This window comes from Poecilia formosa, unplaced genomic scaffold, assembly GCF_000485575.1.
Source record: "Poecilia formosa unplaced genomic scaffold, Poecilia_formosa-5.1.2 Scaffold367, whole genome shotgun sequence".
Lineage (NCBI taxonomy): Eukaryota > Metazoa > Chordata > Actinopteri > Cyprinodontiformes > Poeciliidae > Poecilia > Poecilia formosa.
Genome location: NW_006800306.1, coordinates 134950 through 162656, shown reverse-complemented (window position 1 = coordinate 162656; position 27707 = coordinate 134950). Strand labels below are relative to the sequence as shown.

Below are 27707 nucleotides of genomic sequence, written 5' to 3'. Positions count from 1 at the left end.
TTATTAGATTAAAATTTGTTCCAACTGATTAACTAACAACGTCCGATTAGACCTTATTTTAGTGTTGTACTTTGGCCTGCGTCCAGAGGAGGGCGCCACTGGTCATCCGTAAGCAGAGCTAGTTGATATAGAAACAAAGACGGCGGGGCCATACGTATTACGAAGTATTAGGTATTAGGTAATTTAAAAAATAGAATCACGAGAATAAACTCAGTATTGTGAGAATAAAATTGTAGGAGAATAAAGTTAAAACAATACAAGAGGTTGAAGTATGAGAAAACTCAAAATATTACAACTTTATGACTTTATGCTTGTAATACTATGACTTTAAACTTATAATACTACAACTTTTCTCTCAAAATATTACGACTTCATACCTGAAATATAAGAACTTTATTCTTGAAATATTATGACTTTATTTGTATATTATGACTTTGTTCTTGTATTATTTTGAATTTATTCTCGTACAACTTTATCCTCATAATAGCATTATTATTATATTATAGTTTTTATTGTATGGCCCTAATGTTCCGTCATACATACCAGAACGAGAAAGAGAAATGGTCCAAACAAAGTCCATTATGAGATGCAATATGAACTTTATATTTCAAAACAGAACAGGATGACATTCGACAACCTCCGTCATCTTTTATTTTTCTAAAGAGCAACTTAAGAGGTTCCTGTTTTGTTATATTTTATAAATATGTTTAACAATTTGAAAATGGCTAAACCACAATTTTCTATTTATTCAGTCTGTATTTAATGTAACTGAGAAAACAATACTAAAATTAAAGTGTGCTTTATTTAAAAAAAAAAATCAGCATACAAAGAATTTTGCACTTCATGTTATGGAAAAAAGGTCAGCCATTTTCATACAAGAGAAAACTCTGGCTTTTAAAAAAATATCCGCTTACCAATTAATTGTTAGTCGATCAATAAAATAAATAAACTTTAGATGAACTCATTAATCGATAACTTGCATCCCTGTGTGTAGTGATGAGTGATGCTGATACTCACTCTCTACATTGAGTCTGGCGGTGGCGGACAGTTTCCCCAGCTTGAAGGAATAAACCGTCTCGTCTTGTGTGTTGCAGTCCTTCACCTTCAGAGTCTGGATCGTTCCTTCTGAGATAATCTCAAACTTGTCGCTGTTCTGCAGTTCGACTCCGTTCCTGATCCACTGGGCTCCTTTCACGTCCGGGTGGGTGAGTTCCAGTGAGAACATGGCCTCCTGGGTCTCTGTGACTGTCTGGTTTCTCAAAGTCTTCTTGATCTTCACAGCTGCAGACGAAAACAAGACAAGAGCACCACATTTAATCATTACTCACCCTTTACTGTTGGGTCAGTTGGCTTCTGAATCATTTAGAAAACTGGCACTCACCTTCCACCTTGAGGTTTGCGCTGGTTTTGGAGTTGGCCACCTGGTAGGTGTACTCTCCGACATCCTGTGGCCTGGTGATGACGATGACGAGGCGTCTGACGGACCCGTTCACCTCGCTCACAACGTTCTCGTTGAAGTTCACGAGCTGACCGTCCTTTAGCCACTTGCCTTCAGCTTCAGCGTTGGCAATTTCGCACTCAAACTCAGAGGTCTGAGACTCGGCCACCGTCACATCCTGCAGAGGCCGTGTGATGGCGCCACCTGGTGGTTGCATAAGTGAACAGTTGTGACTGTGGGGCATAGCCTCAATTCCAACATCTGTAAAGAGTTTTAGTCTTTGTGTTCAGTTACAGTGGAAAGCAGATATTTACATGTAGGTAGGGCGATATGTATGGAACGGGATTAGGGTTAGGGTTTTCTCATAATTCTGACTTTGGATCAGAAAATTAAAGTGAGAATTCTGAGAAATAAAGTCAGAAATCTGAGAAAAAAGTCAGATTTTTTTTTCAGTGGCCCTAACCTTTTTCTATATGACACAACTTGACTAAACTTGTCCAGTTTTAAGTCAGCTAAGATTGCTAAAATTAATTTGTTTGTTCAATGTCAGAACAAAGATGTTGATGATGCCAAACCGGTGCAACGTTCATCTGCTCAAACTATTATTTACAACACCATGGTATGTTCAGCCAACTTGTTAGGGAGGAAACTGATTCGCTGTGAAATGTGTGAAATATGAACTTCACACCAAAAGCAAAACATTTTGAAGATGCTGGTCGAAGATGTTAAGTTTCAATGTAAAAAAGTAAACAAAACTGATAAAAAGGCACTAGCTGAAAAGTCACTCAGAGAAGAAGAAGCCATTACTCCCAATGGAACATAAAAAGCTGGAAAGACCTTGATTTTTTAATATACCTCCTGTGATTTAAATAAACTGACAAGTGTTTGATCATGGTGTCACATTTGGTAGAAAAAGAGGGAAGTATGGAAGCCTTAATCTATCCCGAATTTTACTAAGGGGGCGGCAGTATCTTGCTGTGGCGGTGTTTCGCTGCAGGAGGGACTGGTGCGCTCCATAAAATAGATGGCGACATGACAAAAGGACATCATGTGGAAATATTGAAGCAATATCTCAGAACATCAGGCTGGAAATTAAAGCTGAGGTGCAAATTGAACCAAACATGCAGCCAAATTAGTCAATTATTGTGAAATGGCCATGATGTTGGTGCCAAACAAAATTTGTTCCAGTGCTAATAAACGTGTAAACAAGCCTACAAACCTGACTCAGTTATGGCAGTTCTAGTAGAAAGAATTGGCTGAAATTCCAACAAAATATGGCGAGAATATTTACGGACCAAACAGGTTCGACCCAAATCATATAGTGAAAAAGATAATTTCATGAAAGATTTGTAGGGAATTTTTTAGCTAGTAGAGGTAGTTTTGGTAATCCCAGTTTACCTAAATAAGGAAAGGTTAAGTCACACAGTGGATGTAAATATCTGGTTCCAGCTGTAAATAAGTTAGGCTCTTTGATTTAACCCTTTAGTATCTGAGACCTACCAGAGACAGTGAGCTGAGCGCTGGATGTCTTCTCCCCAGCGTGGAACATGTACTGGCCCTCTTCATCTTTCATGGTGTCTAACACAATCAGGGAGTGAGCCGTTCCCTTGGACTCCATCTTGTATTTGGGTCCAGCCTTGAGCTGCTGGTTCCTGAAGGTCCAGAGTGGGTCGATTCCAGGATGTGAAACCTCAACGTTGAAGGTAACGTTCTGGGACTCTGAGCACACTCTGTCCTCCATGTGCTTCACAATGTGGACCTCTGTGAGAACAACACTGGTAAGACATGGGACTGGAAGCTGAAAACATGAATGATGAGAAAATCTAATCTCGCTCACGTTCAACAGTCAGGTTGCAGCTGGTTTCGACCTTGCCGACCACCAGTTTGTAACGTCCTTCGTCTGAAGCAAAGGTCCTGGTGAAGGCAAGTCGCTGCTTGGTGCCCTTTGCCACAGCCTGGACTCGGTCACCTGGGATCAGCAGCTTGTCGTTGTGGTACCATTTGATAGAGCTGATGTCCTGAGCTGAGATCTTGGACTCAAGGACAGCCTTTGTGCCTTCGATGGACGACACGTCCTTCAGTGGCACCACTATGTCGATAGCTTTAAAGATAGAAGAACATTTAAAAGTAAGGATTATCAAGACCGAGGTGGAGTGATACTAAGGATGCAAGTTATCGATTAACGAGTTAATCTAAAGTTGACTGTACTTATCAACTGACCAATGATTAATTGATAAGCTGGTATTTTCCATCATGCTGCAATTGTTCTGCATTATCACATCATCCTCGCCTTCGTAGCACATCAGTAATTTTTGAAGTTGAAGTTTCTACACTGTGCAGTTCGGCTAAATAAGTGCTAATAAGATAAAACTTAAGGAGCTTGTTGAGTAATATTTCAAAATAGAACTGCATAAAAGGTATTTTCCATTCAGATGGAGCCAATCTATTTCTCTTTTAATATGGCGCCGCCATCTTGTATCAACTGGCTCCACTTACGGATGACCAGTGGCGCCCTCTGCTGGATGGCAGCCAAACAACACCTAAAGAAGCTCTAGGCGGAATTATTAGTTGATCAGTTGGAACTAATTTAAATCTAATAAACCATTAATTAATTGTTTGCATCCCTAAGTGATATGTTTATTTTCATATGGAAACACTTACTTTGCACATTGAGTTTGCCTGAAGTGGAGATTTCATGAGTTGGAACTACAAATGAGTAGGACGCAGCGTCTTCTCTGCTGACGTTCTCCACCAGCAGTTTGTGAACCTGTTTGTCGATGACGATGTGGACGCGGTCTGAGGCAGAGATTGCCTGGCCGTTTTTCAGCCAGGTACCTTCCACATTCTCCTGGGAGAACCGGACCTCCAGCTGAGCAATGTCACCCTCACAGATGGTAAGGTCAGTCAGCGGCTGCATTAGAGTCACGGGTCGCACTGGAGAGAAACAAAACGCTCATTAACGTTCATTAATGACTAGTCAAGTCAAATTAAGTTTGTTTGTATTGCATATTTCAGCAACAAAGCAGTTCAAAGTGCTTTATATCATAAAAATATCCACCAATTATGAAACAAGAAATAAAAATTATGCTATTATTGGAGAAAATGTCAGTTAATATTAATCAAAGGCAAGTCTAAACAGTGTTTTGCTGCTTTTTGGATGTTTTCTAAAACGACTAATCAAACATCTACATATTTTAAGCTAACAGGGGAATTTTGTGGCAACAAAAATGTCTAAAAAAAACTTACATTTCATTTTCAGTGAGGCGCTGGTCCTCAGATCTCCACAAACAAAGGTGTATGTCCCCTGGTCGTCCTTCCTGACGTCCTTGACAGCCAGGGTGTGCCGTCCTCGGCGGGAAGATATGACGTATTTACTGCTGGGAGAGAGCTCCTTTTCGCCAAAGAACCATTTTCCCTCAGCATCTTCACGAGAAACCTCAACCTCAAACTCTCCAGCGTAGCTCTCTGGTACTTCAATGTTTTCCAAATGTTTGTTGAGCTCCAGGGCAGCACCTGAGGCACACAGGAACGTCAAGAACCTTGAGCTGCTTTCCACAAAATAAGACTATATAAACAGGAATTCAGAGTACAAACCTTCGACATGGAGCCTTGCATTAGTCCTGATGTTCTCGTCATCTATGACCATACATGAGTATTCTGCGTCGTCACTCATTTCAATCACCAGCACAGACAGGAAGTGGACCTTTCTGTCAGAGTGCATCCTGTATTTGTCTCCTGAGAAAATCTCAACATTATTCTTCAGCCATTTGACCTTGACGAATGGTTCGTTGGTTTCACATTCAAAGGTCACCATGGTGTCCTTCTCATTTGCACTGGCATCAGCCAGGTTTTGGGTAAAACTAATGGCTGCCTTGGCTGCATAAGAAATACAAAATTAAAATTTGACATCAGGAGGTACATACGAAAGAGGATTAGGATCACTGAAAAAAAAAAGTAATTTTGACTTTTGATCTCAGAAGATTAGTCAGAATTCTGACAAAAAAACAAAGAATTTTGAGATTAAAGTCAGAATTCAGAGAAAAAAGTCAAAATTATTTTTCAGTGGCCCTAATCCTCTTTCATAGATAAAGTAAAAGTAAATTACAGATGAAACTTTGTGTTTGACTTTACCTTGCACAAGAAGGAAGGCATGGCTTGACGACTCTCCAGCAACGTTGATGGCCTTGACCATAATGCTAGCAGAGTCCTCTACTGTGACATCTCTAATCACCAGTTCACACACATGGTCCTCAGGCCAGTACCAGTAAATACGCTCAGATTTTTCCAGAAGAATGCCATTCTTGAACCACTGGCACTCAGGTTCTGGTCTACCGACAACTCTGACTCTGAAACGAACCTCGTCCTTTGGAGAAACAGTCTTGCTTCCAATCCGTTCGAGGATATGTGGGGCTTCCATGCTGGGTGACAGCTGGATCCTCTCTGGTTTGATTGTGGGGATGGTGATTTTGCCTTGTTCTTCCATCTTCCTCCTTTCAGCTTCTTCCATCTCCTTCATGTGATGAAGTAGCTCGTCTTTAGTCTTTTTTAGTAGGTCTTCATAGGAGTCATCCCTCTTGCGAGATTTGAATTCTACTGCAGAGATAGATTCATAGAAGCCCTCCTCTGTTCTGCGCTTGAACTTGCTCTTCAGCTCCTCGGACTCCTCAGAGGTTTTCTCATGAACGATTCTTTGCGCCTTACGCAGCTTAACTACTTCCCTGTCCTGTGGGACTTCACCAGGTCTGTCCACCTTGACGATGTCAAATCCAATTTTGCCAGATTCATGTGGGAACTCAGCAGCTTTGGGCTCCGGAGCACGACGTAGCACTGCTCTAAAGTCCTCTCTCTGTTGGATCTCCAGCTTCACAGTGTGTTCAGTTGTGCCTAAAGGATTGTCTGCAACCACTCTGACTTCGCCGGAGTCGTATGACTTGATGTCAACAATCTCCAGGTAGTAAATACCATCGTAACGAAGTCTGTATCTCTTGCTTTTGCGGATGAGTTGTCCATTGAGGTACCAATTAACCTTTGGAGCCGGGTAGCCGGTCACTCTGCAACGGAACCGAGCGATGTCTCCTTCCAGCACCCTGGCTGGCTCCGGAAGCAGGACAATTTCAGGTTTTGTCTTTTCGGTTTCATCATCAAGGCTGACTCCTGTAGGTCCTCCCTCATGAGCAATGCGCTCAATCTCATCCATTCGATATGCTCCCTTCCTGCCTTCAGGAAGCTGAGATTCCTCAACAAGGCCCTTCTCGTCCTTGACGATCAGGGTAGCCGAGGTCTGGTCGACTCCAAACTTGTTGGTTGCTCTGCAGGTGATCACACCACTGTCTCTTGCATAAGCAACCTCATAGTCCAGGCTGCAGTAGCCAAACTCATTGACCATACGCAGCCTGTTGGCAGCAGCCAGAGGCTTGCCGTCATGCAGCCAATCCACCACCATGGTGGGGTCTCCAATCGGAGTCAGCCTGCACTCAAAGTGGGCCGGACCAAAGCGTTTCATTCGGACAGATGTGAGCTTCTTCTTAAACAATGGTTTCTGCTGCTTCTCTTTGTCATAAAGGTCGCCTTCCTCCCACTGCTCTTGGCCATAACGGAGGTGAAGAGGCTCCAGCTCTGGAGCGGCAATCTCTTTGGCTTTGTAGGTTCCTTTGGGAATAATGAGCTTCCTCTCAGCTTGCGGGGCAAAGTGATCTACCTCCACATTGACTCTGCAGCGGGTGGTGTCTCTGCCAGCCTTGTTGATGGCTGTGGCGGTGTACCAGGCGCTGTCTGGTCCGCCTGCTGAGGGGATTTGGAATTTGGCCTCTCCTTTGGTTCCTTCAATCCTAGAAAAAGCAAGCAATCAAGTGAATCAAAGCACAAATAAATTGCTTTACAGAGACAGAGAACAAAACAGTAGAGATACCTGATGTGTGGGTGCTTTGATGGAGTAATGATGTCGCTGTTTTTCAGCCAAACAATATCTGGCAGGGGGTTTCCGATGGCTTTAACAGCCAGTTCCACCAATGTGCCCTGCTTCACGGTGATGTTCTTCAGTTTTTCAACAAACTGAGGTCTGGATACGCTTTCTCTGGCTGCGGATCCCAGAACAAGGCAGAAGTTAATAATGAGACACTTTTAAGGTTTCTGTAGAAGTAGCACTCTGTAATCCAAGTTTTACCTTCAACAGAGAGATTAACGGCAACAGATGTTCGTCCAGCTCGGTTCTGAGCAACGACGGTCCATTCTCCAGAGTCTTTTGGCACAGCTGGGACAATGATCAGGGACTGAGTGCCGTCTTCCTTAATCACTATCTTGTGAGTGAAGTCATTGATAATTTGTTGTCCTGAAAGGGAGGATAAGACTGTATTTTTAAAGGCTGAAGGACCAAATAAAGAGTCACTAAACATATTTAACACTGCTTCTCTTACCATTGTGGAACCAGTAGGTTTCAGGCATTGGCCTGCCTACAACCTTTAAGTCAAATCTGGCAGTTTGTCCCTCTGCGCATTTGATAGAGGAGGGCTTCATGACAAACACGGGTTTGTAAAGTCTTTCCAGGTGAATTTCATCCGTTTCTTCTAGGCGGCGAGCTGGGGAACGTCCAGGTGAACGTCCAGGTGAACGGCCAGGAGAACGGCTCAGAGAGCGAGGAGATGCGGATCTAAAAGGGGGAAGCAGTGTGTCACCAGTTAGCAGGCGAGACTTCGGATGCAGCATTCAGAGCAGCAGAGACATTGCATTTTCAGGTTTTGGTGTTTCTTTGCAGCCTCTGAAGAGGCAAAACTTCCCCCCTGGTTTGTAGGTCATAGTTCATTTTGTCAATTCATCTCCATTTTCATAATTTCTCAGCATTAACATTTGTTCAGCACTGACCTGATCCTCTGCATTGATGGCTGAGGTGTGTAACTGGGAGGGGTTACACCTCCAGAAGGCTCCACGTAGAGCTTCCCTGAGCTGATGGCATTTCCCTTCATGTTGGAGGCAAAGGCGGTGTACACGCCTTCATCCTCTGGTTGAACCACAGACAGCCGGAGGCTGGCTCGTCCATCCTGAAGGACCTCCATCTGGTACCGGCCACCGGGCCGGATGCGCTGGCCGTCTTTGTACCAAACAATCTGCAGAAGGTTTTATGAATCGCTGTAAGTGACGTGTCAAACTCAAGGCCTGTCATAGCTTTTTATGTGGCCCTCTAGACTAGAGACAGATACATAAAAAGAACCTTCAAAATAACAGTTGTGTGCTTATATATTATTTTATCAATATGACCAAAGCAATTATATATGTATACTGCCAAATTACATCAATAAGTCTCTCAAGTTTTTTGCGATTCTGAACTAATGGAGTGAATAATTGTGAATTTATTGCACATTTTCTGCAAAAATAGTCAAAAACATTGTGTTTAAGTGACTGACTCCAACCTGCAGGGGGCAGTATTTCTTACTTCTACAACACTGCTGCCTTAATCTTACTTGGTGTCAAGTTAATAGTCTGTGATCGATGTGGCGAGTGACAAAAAGTCACAATTACCATGATGCATAAGTGCAAATATTGCAAAAATATTTCTAAATTAGAACAACAAAACTTAATTTTGATTGCAAAAAAATCACAAAAACAATCATGAAATCCTGGAGGGACTGATCAAAGTGAAAAGAGGTTCAATATTATTTAAATTTAGGAACTCAGCGAATGCAGAGACTGTCTTATTTTAACAGTTCACTAATGGGTTTTATGAATACATACATAATATACGGGTTTCCAGCAGATTATTAAAGGTCATAAATACAAAACTCTGATAAATGGTACCACATAAACTTCATCATACTTCACAGAAATGTTCAGATTTGATTGGACTAATTTCCATATTGCAGAGATGAGTTTGACTATATATAAATGTATTTTTCTGCACCTTAGGCAGCGGCGTGCCAGACATCCTGCAGTGGAAAGTGACGCCCATTCCCTCCATGATCCGGTAGTTTTTCACTGGCGTCTCGAAGGCCGGCTGCAGCGCCTCTTCTTCTGCGACAGTCACCATCAGCTCTCCGTCCTCAGTCACCAACTCTCTGTAGGTGATCCTCAAGATACGGATCTCAATCTCCTGGATGATCCTCTCCTCAAAGGCTGAAATCATGAACTCCTGAAAGAAAAAGAGCAGAACATTAAACCTGAGGTAAATTTGCTGAAAGAACAATTCACTCCAAGAACTGTACAAAAAATATATAAACTACTGCAAAGTCACTGATCTGCAGAAGACGATTACCGTTTCTGAGACGAAGCTCATGGGGGTCGTCACCCTCCTTTGTTCAAACTCGTACTGAGCTACGACCGGCTGAGGCTCCTGGACCACGGTCGTCGTCACTTCGGTTTTATATGTCACATCTTGTTGCTTCATGTAGGCTTCATATTGTTCTGCAAGCGGAAAGAAAGTAAGAGACTGGACTGCAAAAACACAAAATCTTTCCAAACATTTCTGTCTAGTTTCTTCTGCAAATATCTAGATACACTTGAAATAAAACAAAACTAACTCAAAATAACTTTTCAGCAAGATTTATTGTTTTAAATCAATAATTTTTTTGAATATTGATTAAGAAAAGTACTAGTTCCATTAGTAGATTATTTTAATTATAACAGGGAAAAAATTTATTTCTATAAGTGAAGTAATCTGCCAGTGGAGCTACTTTTTCAACTGCAATGAGATATTTGCAATAAGAAAGCAGTCAAAAAGATTTAATATTTGTCGTTGTTCAGTGAGGTCCAAAGCAGAAATAAAGACAAAAAAACAGAAAATGCTGATACCTTCATCCAGCAGGATGGCAGTGGCTGACGCTTCCCCGAGAGGATTCTTAGCAAAGACGGAGTATTCTCCTGCATCATCAGCGAAGGTCATTGAGATCTCCAGTCGGCATTCTCCAGTCTCCTTTTTGTAGGCAACTTTATATCTGAAAGGAAGAAAAAAGTCAGTTATCTTCTCTGATTCAGGGGTCGAGGATAGGAGTGGGTGATGTGGAATTATAATTTTATTGTGACATGTTGTGGTGCTGTTGAAATAATGGTAAAAATGACGATAAACTATATATTCCTTCATTTGTATAGTTAAGTGTTTGTAAGTGCATTAACACCACAAACACAAATTCTGCTCTTGAAAAAAACATTCCCCTTTGAAACAGGCTTCTTCATTATGCAATATTCACATTTTGCACTTATTTGTACTTCTATTGGGTCTCTACTGCTTCTAAAAACAGTGCAGTTGATTTAAATAAAACATCCAGCAGGTGTTTAGCATTAAATTAATGTTTCTTAGTGTTTGGAAAATGAGCCGTTAAAAAAAAAGTCACAAATCAGCTAGCACTGCCCCTCAGCTAGCAAGCCCAGCGAAGCTCACCCCGTTACCTAGCAACCCCATGGGTCGTACCTGTATCCAGTGGTGAGCGGAACGCCACTCTTCTTCCAAATGATGTGAGGTCTTGGGTTTCCTGCAATCTGACACTCAAACACAACACTTCCTCCTTCCACCAGCTTCTGGGGAGTGGGCTTCTTAATAAAGAAGGGGGCACCAGTTTCTCCTGTGCTGATCTCCGTCTGCTCCCTCATCTCGACAGCAATGCTGCGGAGAAGCAACATCTGGATTTACATTCAGCTCAGAAACTTCAGTGTAATAGGGTTGGTGTTTAAAACTCACGTTTTGGCTTGTGTGAGCCCAGTTTCTGTGACAGTCACCATCTCCTCTCTGCTCTCTATTTCCTCTGAAACTGCAACATAATCAGAGGACACCAGATTAGGCTGGTTTTTTGTACAGTTTAATCTTATTTTCTCTGTGGTGTATTACAAAGTCATGAACAGAGTTTGCGTTCCAGACAGCCATTTGTCTCTTTCACGGCTTTAACGTGTTTTACCCCAAATCTGACCCTTTTCTGTTGTTAGTTTGCATGTTTTTGTCAGTAATCAGCCTGTAGAAATTAAAGCAAAGACAACCACCAGTTAGGCAGTATGTCAGATATTTAACAATAAACTTATCAATAATTATCAACATTGACTGATACAAAAAAAAAGCTTATATCATGAACCGTTTTTTAGGCATATCATCCAGTCCCAGTTTGTGACTCAGACAAATCCCACAATCCTTCTTTCTACTTCCCATTCAGGCACCACTTCCTGTTGGTCTACCACATAAAATCCTTATAAAATACTTTGTCTTTTGTGGCTGAAAAGTGACACAATGTCAGAGTTGTGCATGAACAAGTTGTTGATTTTCGAGTGTCCATCTGTTACCTTTAACGAGCAGGTAGCAGGAGGTGCTGATGGTTCCGGCCTCGTTCGTGGCGGTGCAGGTGAAGCGACCGCTGTCTTCGGCAAACGCCTCGCGGATCATCATCCGGGCGACGCCGTTCTCATAGCTGATCTGGAAGTCGATTGAACTCTCGATTTTGTAGTCCTCTCTGAACCACATGATGATGGGGGCCGGCTGACCGCTGATCTGACACTCCAGGGTCACCGACTCGCCCTCTGTCACCGTCAGGTTCTTCAGGCCCTGAAACAAACCACAGAAATGGTCAGAGACCTGAACAAAAGACTCAGTTCTTAGAAATTATTTTTTGATCCTAATCAATTGTTTTCAAGACTTTCTGAAGATCTTTCAAAATTTACAGATTTTAACCAGGTGAAGCCAAAACTGTCACTAGATGAGTTTTGGGTAGAACATATTTACAGATAGGTTTTATTGTACAGTTTTTGCTTAATTACTGCCTTGATTGTGTTGTTCTTTAAGCATCTGGTCTTTTTTGAGTCTTTTTACTCCAGTTAATAATTTATCGGTTGCTAAATTAGTTGAGGATTTTTTCAATAATTGCTTATTCACAATGAATCATAGTTAATCGCTTTAGCCCTATTTGAAAAGGATAGAAAGAGAAAGTGTAGGGAAAAGTTACTTACTGCCAGGATAGTTGGAGGGACTGCAGGTTCCTGGGCTCTCATTGGCACAGCGACCGCCTCCTATAAAGACAAAACAAGAGTTAGAGAGACAAACAAGATGTGTTTTATGGTCTGCAGGGTTCTGAGAGGATGGAACAGGAAGTTGGTTAGCATAGATAAAAAAGATGAGGGTCTGCAGATGAAGACAGAAGGAGACAAGAGGAGGAGTCTTCAAGAAGGGTGACGTGTGATTGGCTGCAGGGAGGGACTGAGGTCAGAGTTAAAAAAGAAGAGGACAGTGGTAAAGGACCAACCTGAGGCTCCCAGTCCTCAAACTCCTCCTCACTCACTGCATAAGCCCCGCCCTCAAACTGCCTCTGATATCTGATGTCCTTAAACGGTGGTGGGAGGGGCTCCAGCGTCACTCTGGCCTCCACCACCGACCTGCGAGAAGGACTAGGAGACTTGACGGGTTTGATGATCTTCCTGGTGGCAGAGGGGGAGGCCAGCTCTTTGTGCAGAGCAGCGATGGCTGAGCCGGTGATGGACACCTGAACCGGCCAATCAGAGCAGGTTAAACACCACGATCAGGAACAAACAGGAAGTCCACGATTAGTGAGGGAAGACGGTGATGGAGACGCTGAGTGAAGGTCAGAAAGGAGGCGGCAGGCAGCCGGGAAAAAATAAAACCAACTACTGTGCCGTGCAAAAGTTTTTACACCCCTTAAATATTTTTATCTCATTGCCAGTGTTTCTTGAGATCATATGTTACAGACTAACATAAAAAAGTGTAGAATTGAGTAAAATAACAAAGAAAAGTGTTTATTTAATTTCTACTCTGGAATCACTAAAGAAAACAGTGATTGTTGATCTGCTGAGATAAATCCAGATATCTGAAGGAAAAACTGAAAAAACAATTTCTCACAACGGCTCTATTAAAAAGCATGGTGGTGGCAGCATTGCACTGTGGGGATGTTTTCCTTCAGCATTTACAGATAAGCTGGTTTTGATGGGAAGACGGATGGAGCTAACTACAAGGAAGGAAACCTGTTGGAGGCTGCAAAAGAAACCCTCAGCATCAAAACATATCTATGTATTATAATGTCCTAGTCAAAGTCCAAATTTAAAGTTCGTTGAGAATCTGTGGCAATATTTGAAAATTAATTGAAATAAATGCGCTCTTTCCAATCTAGTTTGTAGTTGTACCAGCAGAAAGAAGGCAGTTCTGGCATCAATTCTCATCAATTCTCCGTTCAATTCACAATTATATTATTACTACTACTACTATTATTATTGTTGTATATAATTATATAATAAAACCCCAATAAAATACACTGAAGATTCCGATTTTTGAAAGTTCAGGGTTAAAGATGCTCCTACAAGGCACAGAACTACCCTGGACCAGAAAACAATGAAACCGCATGGAAAACATCATAAAATACAAAGCATCCAGTGATTATTGGATTTACTTAGAAAAGTCAATATGTTGTTCATGTTATTAAGATTTCATTTGTTCACTTCCAAACATTTCTGCATTTCTGGCTGCAACACATTTACGAATCCTTTGGGGAGAAGCAATTCAGCATTGAAGACAAAAAGAAAAGATATTCCAAGAGACAATTTTAATTCTTGTTTGGTCATCAGATCCAGGCACGATGGCAAGTATGAGGAGAAAAGATTGTGAGAGGTTCTTCAGTCGGACAAGAAAAGTCCACAAAAAAACCACTGAACAGGTTCCAGGTAATGTGTATGCCTGCCTGTGTAGCTCCGACCCTACAGCTGATAGAACAACATGGACTTTGAAACCCTTCGTCAGCAAAAATGGAGCAGCCAGAATGTAGAAAGTCACATAATGCAAACATTCAGGAAGAAGGCCTAAAAAAAACCTGTTGTGCAAAATTAACTTTTCACAAGTTTTTAGACTTCCATTTGGATCCCAAGAGCTTCTAAAACCAGCTTAAAAACTGGAAACTCTTGTGTTTTGTGATCTCAATCATTTTGGAGAAGAAATGCCAGCGACATTAAAATGGAAAACTGAGCTGAATTTTTCTGTAATGTGTTGCAGCCTAAAATGCAGGACTGGATGGAAAATAACCAAAATGAAGCTTGACATCAGATATTCAAGAATTGGACAATCATTTAGCTTTTTCCATGTTGTTCCAATGTCTTCTGATTTAGCTTTAGTGAAACCTAAAAACTAAAGGACTGGCTTTAGGTGAAATAACTAGATGAGCAAAAAGTGACCAGTAGGAAGGAGGAGGATCAGTTCGGAGCCGACGGACCGTGACATTGTAGGATCGGAGAGCTGTGCAGGTTTAGGATGGGTGACGGTGAGGAGGGAACCAAAGGGAACCACAGCTGTTACAAATGTGTGTTTGTTAAAGATGGCATGGAGGTTCTGGGGCGGCGACGGCGGGCCCTGCAGCCGAACCTCTTACCTCGCGGCTCGGTTCGGGTTTGGGAACGGAAACTTTAGAAACCGTGAAATGCGGGACTGTGGACGGAGCGACGCCGGAGTCCACATGGGAGGAGACCTCGGCTGTTCTCTGAATCTGGAGTGACCAACACATGAGCCGTTAGGGAGAGTCTGGACCGATCCGGTTTGATCTAACAGCCGAGTCCTCAGACCTGATGGATCTGCTGGACCTCCTGGATCTGGACTCGTCGTTGCTCTTCGGTTTTTGCAGCAACAACCTGCTTGTCTGTTATCACTGCTGCCTTCTGCTTCACCTGGAGAACCTCCTCTTCTTCCTCCTCCTCCTCTCCACCCCAGACCCCCTCCTCATGAATGGGCTGGCGAACACGAGCAAGGTCAACGGCGGCCAACACGGTGGCGACCGCCTCGGCTTTTTTCTCCCCTTCAGTCTAAAGGTACAGCCAACAGCAAACAGATCTCAGGAAGGTTGACAGTCGAGTTAAAAAGGTTTAAAATATTCAACCAGGAGAAGAAGAGCAGCAGCATGGGGAACATCAGAGGGAAACAAGGAGATGGAGAAACGTTGGCACTGGGTTCTTCATACGAGTACTATCATTTCCAATTTGAACTAAGAATGGTTTAAAACCTTCAACTTTTCTAAAAGTGAACTAAAGTTTGGAAAGAAGATGTGATTTAGGAAGCACCAGCCCTGTTTGTCCACTTTGATCCAACTTGTTTGTTTGTCTAGAAAGACTGGTTTGTTTGGGGAGGTGTGAATGTATAATCAAACTCCGATGTGGACCAAAAATGTGAACTCTGGTCTAGGTCAAGGTTCAATTGAAGTGAACTCTGGTGCGGTTTGATTGCATATGGGAATGCAAAGTGGCCTGCAAACTTCTCCAAAAGAAGGTGAAAGGCATTCTGGGTAAATACAACCAAAACAAACACAAGAGTCTAGCGCTAGCCAGAGAAATGGTTTGTGGTCTTTCACGAAAGACAAAAGAGAAATCCTACAACCACTAAAATCTCATGCCACTCCATTTTTGTTTACATTTGGTAAAGCAGGAGTTTGTGCTCAGAGTCTTCTTCAGAGGTTTTCATGTTGCTTCCTTCAGTTGTTCTTGGTGCAGCGCCCCCACAGGTGAGGAGGGGGAACGTGTTGCTCAAAGAATTTGGATTGTTTGACACAGTGAAAGTGAATCATATCAGCTGAAAATGGACCAAATGTTGCAATTTTTGTCCCCGATCGAACCCAGTCTACCTGACTGTCAGGTGTGAAAACATCCTTAATGGTCTGATGGGTCAACAGGAAGTTAAAGGTTCTTCCTCTGGAGGGAAGTCAAGTTTATCTGTATAGAACATTTCAGCAACAAGCCAGTTCAAAGCGCTATGCATCATAAAAACAAAATGCAGTAACCAATTATTAAACAAGCAATGAATGTTACATTCTGTCAGATACCATCATCAAGCAAACGTACATCAAATATGGTGATCAATGTTCCATTTGCCACTAATTAGAAACGGCTCTAAACAAGCCTTGATGTAAAGGAACTCAGTGTTTCAGCTGTTTGCAGTTTTCTAGAATTTTGTTCCATATTTCTGATGCATAGAAGCTGAATGCTGCTTCTCCTCGTTTGGTTCTGGTTCTGGGGATGCAGAGCAGACCAGAACCAGAAGATCTGAGGGGTCTGGAAGGTTGAAACAACAGCAGATCTTTAATCTATTGTTGTGCTAAACCGTTCTGTGATTTATAAACTAACAACAGGATTTTAAAGTCTATCCTCTGAGCTACACGGAGCCAGTTTGTGGACCTTAAAACTGGTGTCATCTTTCTGGTTTTAGTCAGAATGCCAGCAGTAGCATTTTGGGTCAGCTGCGTCATTCTGATAGATTTTTTTAGTCAGACCTGTGAAGACGCTGTTGCAGTAATCAATGTGACTGAAGATAAACACATGGATGAGTTTCTCTAAATCGAGCTGGAATGTTAATCCTTTAATCCAGGAAATGTTCTTCATGTGATAGAAGGCTGGCTTTGTAACTGTCTTTATGTGGCTCTGAATGTTCAGGTCTGAGTTCATCACAACTCCCATCTGATCCAGAGGATCCAAGATACAAACACATCCACCAGTAAACACCAGGTCGGATCAGAACTGAGAAGGACCCTCCACTCACCTCTCTGCTGGCAGCCACTTGATGCTCCCACTGTTTCTCCAGCTGTGTGGAGCTGCTGATGCTGCTCATGCTGGTCATGCTGGTCATACTGGTGTAGCCTTCAGCCATGTAATCTCCCTGCTTCCAGGGCGGCAGAACCTCAGCGGACCCAGATACCTAAAGCAGACAGGAGGAAGGTTTTGGATGACGCAGCAAGAGAACTCCCTTTGGTTCTGATGCAAACTGGATTTACTGAAAAGTTTGTTCGTTTCACGCATAAAGGATTAGATTCCTCATTTTCTGAATATATACAATAAATGAAATTAAATGTTTTAGTCTAAGTCTGATCCTGTACAAAACAGGAAACCTTACCTGAGTGAAGCTGACCCCCACACCTTCTTTAAATCAAATTAAATTGGTGTCAAATGTTTGTGCCGCTATCATTTTAAAAGATATTAATAAATGTTTCCAGAGGTCATCAAAGGTCAACCAGCCCCCAAAACTTTGACAAAATCATACAAATTTGGTGTAAATCAAACTGTGCTAGCTAACTTCTGCTACGTCTTTTTTGGCTGCCAACTTGTATTTAGACATGGTTGCCATTTTTACTGCTTCAGATCTTTCTCAGTTAAAGCTGATCCACAAAAAGACTGAAAATCATATCTCTTTTTTCAATTACATTTATGTAAAAAAATCAAACAAACAACAGAATAAGGTTGAATGTTTAGTTTTTGTGCCAGAAAGTTGTGGAGAAAGCCAAGAAAAGTAAACAGACAGCCGTTTATGAAGTAAATGAAGAGTTTACGCTTGAATGAAAACCCGAAACGTTTCTCAAACATCTCTCAGGATGTTTTTAATAGTTAAAGGTTTAGATGAAACAGCCGGACTTGGTCTCTCTCACCTGTTTTCTGGTCATCAGGGGAGACCGGACAGGTCTGATGGGAGAGATGGACATCCTGCTGGAGGGAGAGACGGGTCTGCAGAGGACACCACTTCATTAAACCTCACAGCTCAGCCGTTTGAACCACAGCGCACCTGCAGGCGGACGCTTACCTGACAGGTGCGGGCGTTGGGCCCTTCACGTGTCTGACGGGTGAAGGCGACTGCTGGCGGCCTCCCGTTACCTTGGAGATGAAGGATGGCGGAGACTTGGATGTGGGTTTCGGTGGGACCCTCGGTGGGGTTTTGTGAGCAATGTGTTGAGTCATGATTCCTCCTTCAACGTGCATCTCCATCATGGTGGTGGCCTGGAAACTGGCCTCCATGGATTTCTGAATAATACAGAAATGTTTATTTCTTTAAAACATTTCAGGTTTTAAAGGTTCCAAAAGCAAATTTTGATCCAATTTACTTATTTCAATCTTTAAGGCAGACGTTTTCCGCATGTACTTTTCCCAAAGGTTTTCTCAAATAACGACTTTCTTTCCCAGTGGTTTTCTCAAGACAAGTTAGTTTAACTCATTAACTCATTATCTCAAGAAAACATCATTTTCAAAACAGCACTAAAACTTTAAGAAAGGCCTCTTGAAATAGATTTTCCCGATCACATGTTATTTTAACAGTATTTCTTATTTTTATTTATGAAATTCTATTAATATAATTTTTCATCTTGTGTTTGTCTTACGAGACTACAGATGGAAATTAGCACAATATTGTACATTCATTGATATTTAAATTAAATAAAATTTATTAAATTTAATTTAACGCCACTGATGGCCACTAGGTGTCACTCTGACTCCACTCACCCTCTCCACTGTGGCTCCAGACATCTCCATCTGGGATGTGGACATGATGGTCTTTGTTTTCTTAATGGGAACTGCTTCTTCACCTTTATCAGACACACAGCAGGAAGTTTAACTCCAGTCCAAACAGTCAGAACCAGAACCTGAACCGGACTTAGCTCACCTTGAACCAGCAGCTCGCAGGTGGACGTGGCCCGCCCGCTGCTGTTGGTGGCCGTCACAGAATACGCCCCAGAATCCTCTGGGAAGGCCTCAGCGATCAGCAGACTGTACAGGTCTCCATCCTGCAGGATCTGGAAGTCGGTGGAGCTCTGGATCTCGGCCCCCTCCCTGTAGAACTTCACCACAGGTGTGGGGATGCCTGAGACTCTGACGCTCAGCCTCACCTGGCTGCCCTGCCTCACTGTGGAGCTCTGGAGTCTCTGAATGAAGGTCGGTGGCGCCGTCTCGGCTGCAGGAACCCAAAGAAAAATCAGGACATTTTCATCAATTTTAAACTTTAAACCAGAAATAAAGGATCATTCCTGAACTTTGACCTCATCAAGCATTCCCTGCTGACCTCCGTTGTTCTGTAAATGATGATTCAAACGCCATCATCGCGTAATAAAAGTCCAGATTCCAGTTAAGGAAAGCTATGCTGCAGCAGCTGCATCTATATCGGTTTTATCACTGGATTAAATAACAAGCTCTGCCCACACAGCTGATGGTGGGATAAATTTAGACTCGGACCGGAGCGCACTGCTTCACTCTTAAACTTTTATTCACCCAACGTCACGGTTCAGTTAGCTGCTGTCATTAAAATGACACTGAACACCGACGGTCAGTAAACTGAGGGATGAAATACCAGCTGCTGCTGCGAAGGTGTCGATGTGTGAATTTAGGAGCAAAATATAACTTAATGTTGTGAAATTAGTTTCTCAATCTGAATTTAATCTTGTTGTCATAACATGTAATCCATAATCCAGGATCTGATTCTGAAGCAGCAAAAGCTCTAAGTTTTTTCTTTCCCTTGTCATTGTTCCTTCGTCTCTTGATCTTTGTCTTTGCTCTATAAACTTTACTGCCTGATGAAACACTTTCAATTTAATCCAGTCAATTATGTAACAGTGGGAAAATGTCATTTCCTCTAGACGGAGGTCCAAATCTGACCCAGCTCCATAAGAGAACCGGACCCACCAGACATTATTTAAACTAACATCTAAACTTTTCAACTTTTTTTGATTATAATTTCTCAATTTCTTCCTTAATTATTTCTAACCTATTTTTTTTAAACAATTATCTATTTTCTGCATTTTTAAAATAATTTTTCAGTTCTTAAAAATATATATTTATATATTACATATATAAAAAACTATTTTGTTAGTTTTTTCTTCAAATTAATCAATAAATTTTTTTTAAAGTATGTGTAGTTCAAAGATATCTTATGATCAATAATCAATAATTGGTGGATAATAAAAACTGATTACATTAGTGAGAATGAAATAAATCCAGTTCATAAATCACCTAATTGAAGCTGGAAATCCGACTCCAGTTAATGATCAATCAATTACTAAATTAGTTGACAATTATTTCAATAATTAATTAATCACAATTAATACAATTAATCATTTCTGGCATAATTGACTGTTAGTCTGAGGTTTTGGTTTTCAGGAAAATAACAAAATGATCAAACATGGAAGAAAATCAACTAGAGAGATTATGTCTCAGAATCACTCAGTCTATTTGAGGTGCAGACGGTCTAGTCCAATCATCTCACCTGTAACCAGGAGCTCAGCGGTGCTCGTGGCTTGTCCAGCGCCGTTGGTGGCTCTGACAGAAAAGCGTCCGCTGTGTGCGGCGGTCACAGCGGGGATGCTCAGAACAGCGCGGCCGTCGCTGAACGAGATCTGGACGCCGGGCAGAGCTGCGGCGGAAAGAACCTGGCCATCACGGAACCAGCTCACCTCAGGAACTGGAAAACCTGCAGAGGAGAAGGTCAGAGGTCAGGGAGGCAGGAACTACATGCTGCAGAACTTCAGCTATAAAACACTGAAGATTTACTGTAAGTCAAGAGACTGCACCAAAAAACAATCCACCTTAAAATCAAGCAAATAAAGTAGCCCAATCACCAAATAACTGAAATTTTCTAAAAAAAAGAACTTGGAAATTTCTGAGTTTAAAAAGTTGAAAATTTGCAAAAAAAAGAAATGAGAAATTGTGAGATTATCCTCAGAAATTTTCAAGAAAAAAAATGTAGATTTGATTACTTTTGTAACTCAAAAATGTCCAAGTTTTTTTCGATGGTAATTTATTCTTCCTTTTCCTTATCTACAATTCCCCTTATACACCATTGTAGATTTTGCTGTATTAAAAGAAAATTATTAAATTTTCAGTTTTTTGGGGTTTAATTGAACACATTTATTTTCAGTAATAAAACAGGATTTGGGTCACTTTGTTATGTCTGGTCAGGATTAATAAATTAAATAAAACTTGATTTGGATGTTTGTGGATAAATAATTGTATATTTTGCTAAAGCTTGGTTATTTAAACACTTTGCGCTGTACTTTACATTTTTCTTTGTAAGAAACGTATACCTGTCATAATTTTACCCTTGTTACAAATTAAAAGCCTCCATCTGCATCTACAGGCCAAATCTGTATCATTTTTGAATTGCAGTTGGTTTGGGAGTCGCAGAAAATCAACCCACAGACTAAAACCAACAAAGTGCAGTTAGTTTGTTGAAGTTTATTTTTACTTGTTTACCAATGCAGTCAACCTATTGTTTTTGTCAGTTTCATTATTTATTTTACATTGGCTGTTACACAAATTAAAATTGTCTTTACATGTTTGACCAAGCTTGTAAAGCTATAGGTGTATTTAAACGTGCTGTACCAGTGCAGAGTAATCAAATAAATGTGTAATTCTTTACATTTATGCCTGTGTTTAAAAAGAAGAAAGAAATGTTTTAAGTGAGTTCAGCTTTTGCTTGTGATGCTCAGATATTGCAGAGTTACGTGATGCTGCCATCAGATGTTTTCTTACCACTAACTTGAGCCTCGAACGAAGCGGCACTACCCTCCAGTGCCACGACGCTCTGCAGCGGCTGAGTAAACGTCGGCGCTTGTGTTGACATCACGGTCGGCACCCTGAGGACGGCAACACAGAACCATCAGAAACAAGATGCTCCCTTATAACCTGAAACTATTGTCTAGTTACCTACATATGGAACTGGAGAAGATAAACTGGTATCAACAGGTTTAATATTTACATTCTGACAGCAGCAGACACTTTTCTTTTAGTGCCGCAGCTCACAATTATTTTAGTAATCCATTAATCTATCAATTATTCTAACGATTAATCGATTAATTAGATTTAAAAATGGCACACTCTACAAATTTTCATTTAACCACCTAAGCCTCCATCTTCCTATGTACTGGAAATACATTAAAATATATTAGAAATACATTAAAAATGCAAATAAATAATTAAATTCCTTTTTAAAATAAGAAACTGAACATTTTATTGACTAAAGTGCAATAACATAAGACATACTTACAGACAAATATGTTTTTATCTTAAATGGCTTAATTACTGCTCTGAATATGTTGTTTTTTCACTAAACTGCCTTTCGTACTTCAGGTGACGATTAATCGATTACTAAATTTGTTGACAATTATTTTTAATAATCGATTAGTCATTTCAGTCCAACTTTCTTTTTAAGCAGAAATGCTTGAATATCCAAAGTTTTAGAAACATCAAGATACTAGTTTATAGCCCAAGCAAAAGGATTTTACTGGATTTGATTATCGTTAGTTTAAGTGTAAGCTGGAAGTTTAAGCTGTTTGAAGCTGAAGGAGAAAAAGAATCAGAATCACTTTATTGCCAGTAAAAAGATCCAAGGCTGGGAAATGGCTTTAATTTAAGGGTGAAAAAATAAATAGTAATATATGTAAAATAAAATATGACTAGAATAGAAGAGCAGCTAGTGAGATGTTCATTAAACTCCTGAATGCTACTCAGAGAGGGAGTTCAACTCAGAAGCTAACAGGTAAGATGGCAGCCAGTGAACATAAGACCTGCTACAGGAAACAGGAGTACCCAGAGAAAACCAACGCATCCACGAGGAGAACAACGTGGAACATGCAAACACCAAACAGATAGATCCCAACCAGGATTCAAACCATCAACCATCAGCTGTGAGGTAACAGGGAGCCATCGAACTGAAATCTGACTGTGGGCTGGAAATGGGAAACAATCCTGATTTAACGGAAACCACCACCTGGCTGGAAAACAACGGACGGACGGACGGGTTATTTTTCAAATTCTTGGTTCTGATTCATCCAGTTCTGAAGGTTCCCATTCCACACACTTCCATTAATTTCTAAATGAGTATTAAATTGTTCTGTTTGGACCTGGATGGTTTTGCTCATCCCTGAATGTTCCTGTTTGGACCTCAGCAGCTTCCGTCAGATTCTAATTACCATTTTGTTGTCCATTATGGGGAAATTAACCCAGTCTAAATCTGATTGGACCAGTCCTTTTCTGTCTGGTTCTGTTATATAGACATCAGTTAAGTTGTTCTTTTAAACCAATTTGATCCAATTGATCTTCAATTGGATATTGATACCTGCCCAAATTTTCATTTTGATGCATCCTGATATGAGTTTAGTCTGATAATTTCAAGAATTCTTTCTTTTTCTGGTAATTTTGCTTAGTTTTAATGTTTTATAATCGAAACCAAGTATTTTAATTCTCATGTGAGCTGCTTGTTTCCATCTTATTCTGCTTTAGAGGATTAAAACAGAACAGAACCAACATAGGTGAACATTACCAGAACCAGAACTGGTTCCTGCTGGGCTGAACGCAGGAAAAATGTCTCATTATAAGTGAAAAAAATATTCCAATATTTTCAAAAATATTGACTTAAAATCAGCATGTTTACTTTTTAGTTACTTTTGTCCCATTTCATGTGTATTAATTATTTGAACTAGAAACTTGACAAAAATGTTGTTTTTGCCTTTTAATGTAGACATTTTACATGTTTAAACATCAAAAATACATTTTTATTTGTTATATAATATTTTATTTATGTTTTACGTAAACACTCTGCCCCCTACAGGTCATAACCAGGAAGTGCTTCAGGAGTTTGCCACGATCAGATTTTAAAACATTATAAACATGTAAACATCCAGTTCTGGATGTTCTGGTAGATCTGAGCTGTCTATAATTAAACCTGAGTGATTATGAAGCCTTTCTTTTTTTTACTGACATTTGAAGCTGGTGTTGTTGTGATGTGAGTTTATTTCGTTTAGTAAATCAGAACATCAAAATCAAGCCCTGAGTTTCAGCAGAAACAAAAAACTTTTCTCATCACAAAGCAGCAAATTTCTGTTTGTTTCTGAAATTGTTTTGTTTCTGAACCCCGCAGTGACCATTCAGACTACATAAGCATCAGATTGTCATTTGAAAATAGAAAACTGAACATATTTGTTGAGTTTTGGAGTGAAATAAGCTTTTTTCTTTAAAATAAACCACATTGAGCAGATGAATCATCCAGTTTACAGGACGAAGCTACAAACATCATGTGGACCAAAATTGTCGATTCAAAAAGTGCTTCCAGGCACTTTTGAATCGACTGCAGTTTCACTGCAAAAACACAAAATCTTAACAAGTATTTTGGTCTAATTACCAGTGCAAATATCTTAGTAGACAAACTCACTTACAAGTAACCATTTAGGAAGATAGAGGAGCTTGTTTTAAGTCAATAATCCGTGAATACCAGCTCCACTGGCAGATTATTTCACCTGTAACATGGAAAAAAATGTCTTGTTATATGTGAAATATTCTGCCAGGAGGAACTCAAACTTTTTCATCAATACTAAGGAGTTATTGACTTAAATAAGCTCCCATTTTTCCAAGAAGTAACTTTTAAGTTAGTTTCGTTTTATTTCAAGTGTACTAAAATGTTTCCACAAGGAACTACACCAAAAGTCATTCCTAGTGGATTTTGTGTTTTTGCACACATTCAGTCCAAGGGCCACAAATGGCCCCCGGGCCGTACTTTGGACACCCCAGAGGAAAACCTCTCAGACAGAAACTTTGTGGTCGGATCATCAGAAGGACTCCTGCAGCTGCTGCTTTCCAAAATAAGAGCCTCAGTGAGGTGTTGCTTCTGTCAATCAGCCCAGTCTGAACTGAGGGGGGGTCCAGGTGCTATAAATACACCTTCCAGCCCCCGGGGTTGACTGACAGCCACCATGTGGGGCACATATCTGAGAGCTGATAGCCCTGCTGCTGATTCCCTTAAAAAGCCATCAGCCTCTGGGACGCTCAGCAGCTATTCTGGGCGGTCTGCATCACCTCCAGCAGCAAGTGGTGGAAACCTTCATGGCTTCCGAAAACCCAAAGTCCGTCCCAACAACTAAAACTCTGCCACTCACCTGTCAGCGCAAGGATGCCTGGGGGGCCCACGGCAGGGCGGGGTGCAGGAAATCTAAAATCTTTATCCAGAAACGGGTCGGAAAGTCCAGAAGAGCAGCTGAGCGGCGCAGGAAGCCCTCAGAAAAAAACAAAACTACAGGCCGGCGCCGTGTAGTTCTGTTTTTCCTCCTGACAGCAGTCCCTCCAGCCGAGGCGTCCGGGCCGGGAACGCTGACTCTGCTCAGGGCTGCCCACCGACCGCCGGGGGCTTTATACGCCCCTGACATCACGCAGGGACAGGCCTCTGATTGGTCGGAGCCGCAGGGGATGCTGGGAGGGATGGACACTTTATACAAGTCATTGCAGCAGCTGCTGCCTGGAAATCAAGAGATCAGTTGAAGAGAAATCTGCTTCATTCAGAGGAATCAGGGATCTATGGAGGAGGATTTATGTTGAACTCAGAAGATTCTCACAATTCTGACTTTAATTTCAGAAAATTAGTCAGAATTTTGAGATCAAAGTCAGATTTCCGAAGAATATAAGAACAGTTTGCTGTGTCTTTGAAGTGTGTGGATAAAATGTTGACTAGAATGTGTAAATAATTTTCTAACAACTTAACCTCCTGTTTGAGTTGTGATGCTTTTGTTTAGAAGGAACAATTTCTTGTTTATAAGCACAAAGGCAAGTTAATCAAAAGACAGAACATAAGTTGTAATGGAGCTTATAAAATGTATCTTATTTGCAGCTTTCTTGATACAGACAAAATGTATGTTTATGATGTAAATAATGCTTGTGATTTAAACTATGCATTTGTTTAATTATAACCCAAAAATAAAGCTAATTTACATTGTGAACCTTATTTTAAGTTCATCAGTAAAGTATGTCAAGTATCTACAACTAATATGGCTTGACTTGATGACAATAATATCTTTGTTTCTTTATCAACTATTTGCCAAACCGTCTCCACGTCTATTAAAGGCCTTTCTGTCAAACCAGAACAGCGATCTTCAGAAACACAAACACTAACACAGTGTGTTTTAAAACTGTCATTTTAAAACTGAATTTGTGGTATTTTAATGAAGGGTAATATAAAAAAAATGACCAAAACTGACAAATAAGAAGACGGAATCACTTTTTCTTTCTTTGCTCTGTCCTTTCAAATCCCCCGGCGGTAGTGACAGGTGACCTTTCATACAGAACCTGGTTCTGCTGGAGATTCTTCCTGTTAAAGGGAAGTTTTCCTCTCCACTGTCACTGCATGGATCCTCAGTATAATGCATTGTAAATCTTTCTTTTTTGGAAGTTCTTCCTGTTAAAGGGAAGTTTTTCATCTCCACTATCCCCACATACATCTTCAGTATGGTGATGGAGAATAGTTTTGAGCTCATGGTTGAGAATTTAAGGCCTTGTTAACACTACATGGTGTATGGATGAAGAAGATATAGAAGACCATCAACAGTTTTTGTTGATATGGAGACTGAAGACACCAGATGGCTTCAGACTGGTAGATGGTCTGGATATCAAGATGGTCGCTGTGGCACAAGACTCCAAACCCACCGGCAGGAAATGTGGTTTGCTACTTCCTGTAGCCACCGCTCAAGGCTCTGAAGTCATCGGATGAGTTCAAGGAAATTTGTGACGGAGTACAACGAAGCGATGGATCCATCACAGGTTCGATGCTTGTTTCAGGAAAAACACGGTGGGCTGTGTGAAAGGTAGAAGTTTTGCTCTTGGGTACAGCAACCAGAACAGAGCTTGTATTCCCAGCGGCGGGCAAAGGTGTGTACGGAATCCATTATAAAGGTCACTAAGAAGGTAGCGATGACAAAAAACACGACCAATAATCCACAGGGAAAAAGCCATTCAGACACCCTGACCACCACCACCATCCCCTCCCCCCGACCAGAGACAGAAAAGAGTAAGATCTGGTACCTGCACTTGTCATGTTGTCCTTCAGGCTCATCTTGTTTTCGTCTGATTTCACCCTCATCTCCCCTCATGGCTCAACGGAAAAGCTCTTCATCGGCATCCCCTCGCTGATGAATGACCCAGTGACCCGGACTCACCAGACTTCCTCAAGAAATTCTGCAGGTGTTTTGTTGTTCAAGTGATATTTACCTGTGGGTTTTTTGGAAAGTGTCGATTCATTCTTAGTAGGTAAGTAGTAATAGTATTTTTATTGCGTTGTATATATATATAAAGACCTTAACGCCAATATTGTCAATGTCTATTTTTTTTAATTGTAGCATTGTGATATTTGTCATTAAAGATATTTTATGTGATGTTTAAAATAAAGTAGAAAAAAGCCTGTAAGAAACAGAATCAAGCAGATTGAAGGCAGCCATTTTAATACTGTCAGAACAGTGATGGTAGAGGAAGAACTAACACCAAAGCGCCACCTATAGGCCTCTCTCCAGATCGACTAAATAAATCTTCCTGATTTTATTTTCCCCCTCTGTGGGCTGTCACCTCATCCTGGTGGAGGGGTTTGAGTGTCCCAGAGATCCTAGGAGCTGTCAGACTTCATGGCTCTGGTTGGGTCGGGTCTGCCGGGGCAAACGGCTCCTAGATGAGGGATCGGACCAAGAGCAGCCCAAAGAGTAGAACTATAGACAGAAGTCAGGGTTTCGCTCAGTGTTTTATCCTGCCTGGTCCTCCACCAGACTATGGG

General features: G+C 41.1%; 1 protein-coding gene across 1 annotated transcript in view; it reads right to left on the bottom strand.

The window, feature by feature from the left end:
* Nucleotides 1-25300, bottom strand: part of ttn.2 (titin, tandem duplicate 2) — a 209617-nt gene extending 184317 nt beyond the window's left edge. Inside the window, exons 1-30 of the mRNA XM_016662277.1 lie at nucleotides 25057-25300; nucleotides 21659-21762; nucleotides 20394-20597; nucleotides 18801-19088; nucleotides 18641-18723; nucleotides 17949-18166; nucleotides 17797-17872; nucleotides 16917-17072; nucleotides 14957-15193; nucleotides 14767-14880; nucleotides 12643-12879; nucleotides 12350-12409; nucleotides 11690-11948; nucleotides 11100-11169; nucleotides 10833-11024; nucleotides 10217-10359; nucleotides 9681-9829; nucleotides 9330-9557; nucleotides 8297-8538; nucleotides 7852-8084; nucleotides 7602-7766; nucleotides 7347-7515; nucleotides 5570-7266; nucleotides 5033-5314; nucleotides 4685-4951; nucleotides 4100-4372; nucleotides 3276-3539; nucleotides 2939-3199; nucleotides 1382-1642; nucleotides 1018-1281 (exon numbers count right to left, since the gene is read on the bottom strand). Coding sequence (XP_016517763.1) covers nucleotides 1018-1281; nucleotides 1382-1642; nucleotides 2939-3199; nucleotides 3276-3539; nucleotides 4100-4372; nucleotides 4685-4951; nucleotides 5033-5314; nucleotides 5570-7266; nucleotides 7347-7515; nucleotides 7602-7766; nucleotides 7852-8084; nucleotides 8297-8538; nucleotides 9330-9557; nucleotides 9681-9829; nucleotides 10217-10359; nucleotides 10833-11024; nucleotides 11100-11169; nucleotides 11690-11948; nucleotides 12350-12409; nucleotides 12643-12879; nucleotides 14767-14880; nucleotides 14957-15193; nucleotides 16917-17072; nucleotides 17797-17872; nucleotides 17949-18166; nucleotides 18641-18723; nucleotides 18801-19088; nucleotides 20394-20597; nucleotides 21659-21749 — 7183 coding nt within the window. The 5' untranslated portion in view covers nucleotides 21750-21762; nucleotides 25057-25300. The remainder of the gene's footprint in view (nucleotides 1-1017; nucleotides 1282-1381; nucleotides 1643-2938; nucleotides 3200-3275; nucleotides 3540-4099; nucleotides 4373-4684; nucleotides 4952-5032; nucleotides 5315-5569; nucleotides 7267-7346; nucleotides 7516-7601; nucleotides 7767-7851; nucleotides 8085-8296; nucleotides 8539-9329; nucleotides 9558-9680; nucleotides 9830-10216; nucleotides 10360-10832; nucleotides 11025-11099; nucleotides 11170-11689; nucleotides 11949-12349; nucleotides 12410-12642; nucleotides 12880-14766; nucleotides 14881-14956; nucleotides 15194-16916; nucleotides 17073-17796; nucleotides 17873-17948; nucleotides 18167-18640; nucleotides 18724-18800; nucleotides 19089-20393; nucleotides 20598-21658; nucleotides 21763-25056) is intronic.
* Nucleotides 25301-27707: the final 2407 nt, after the last annotated feature.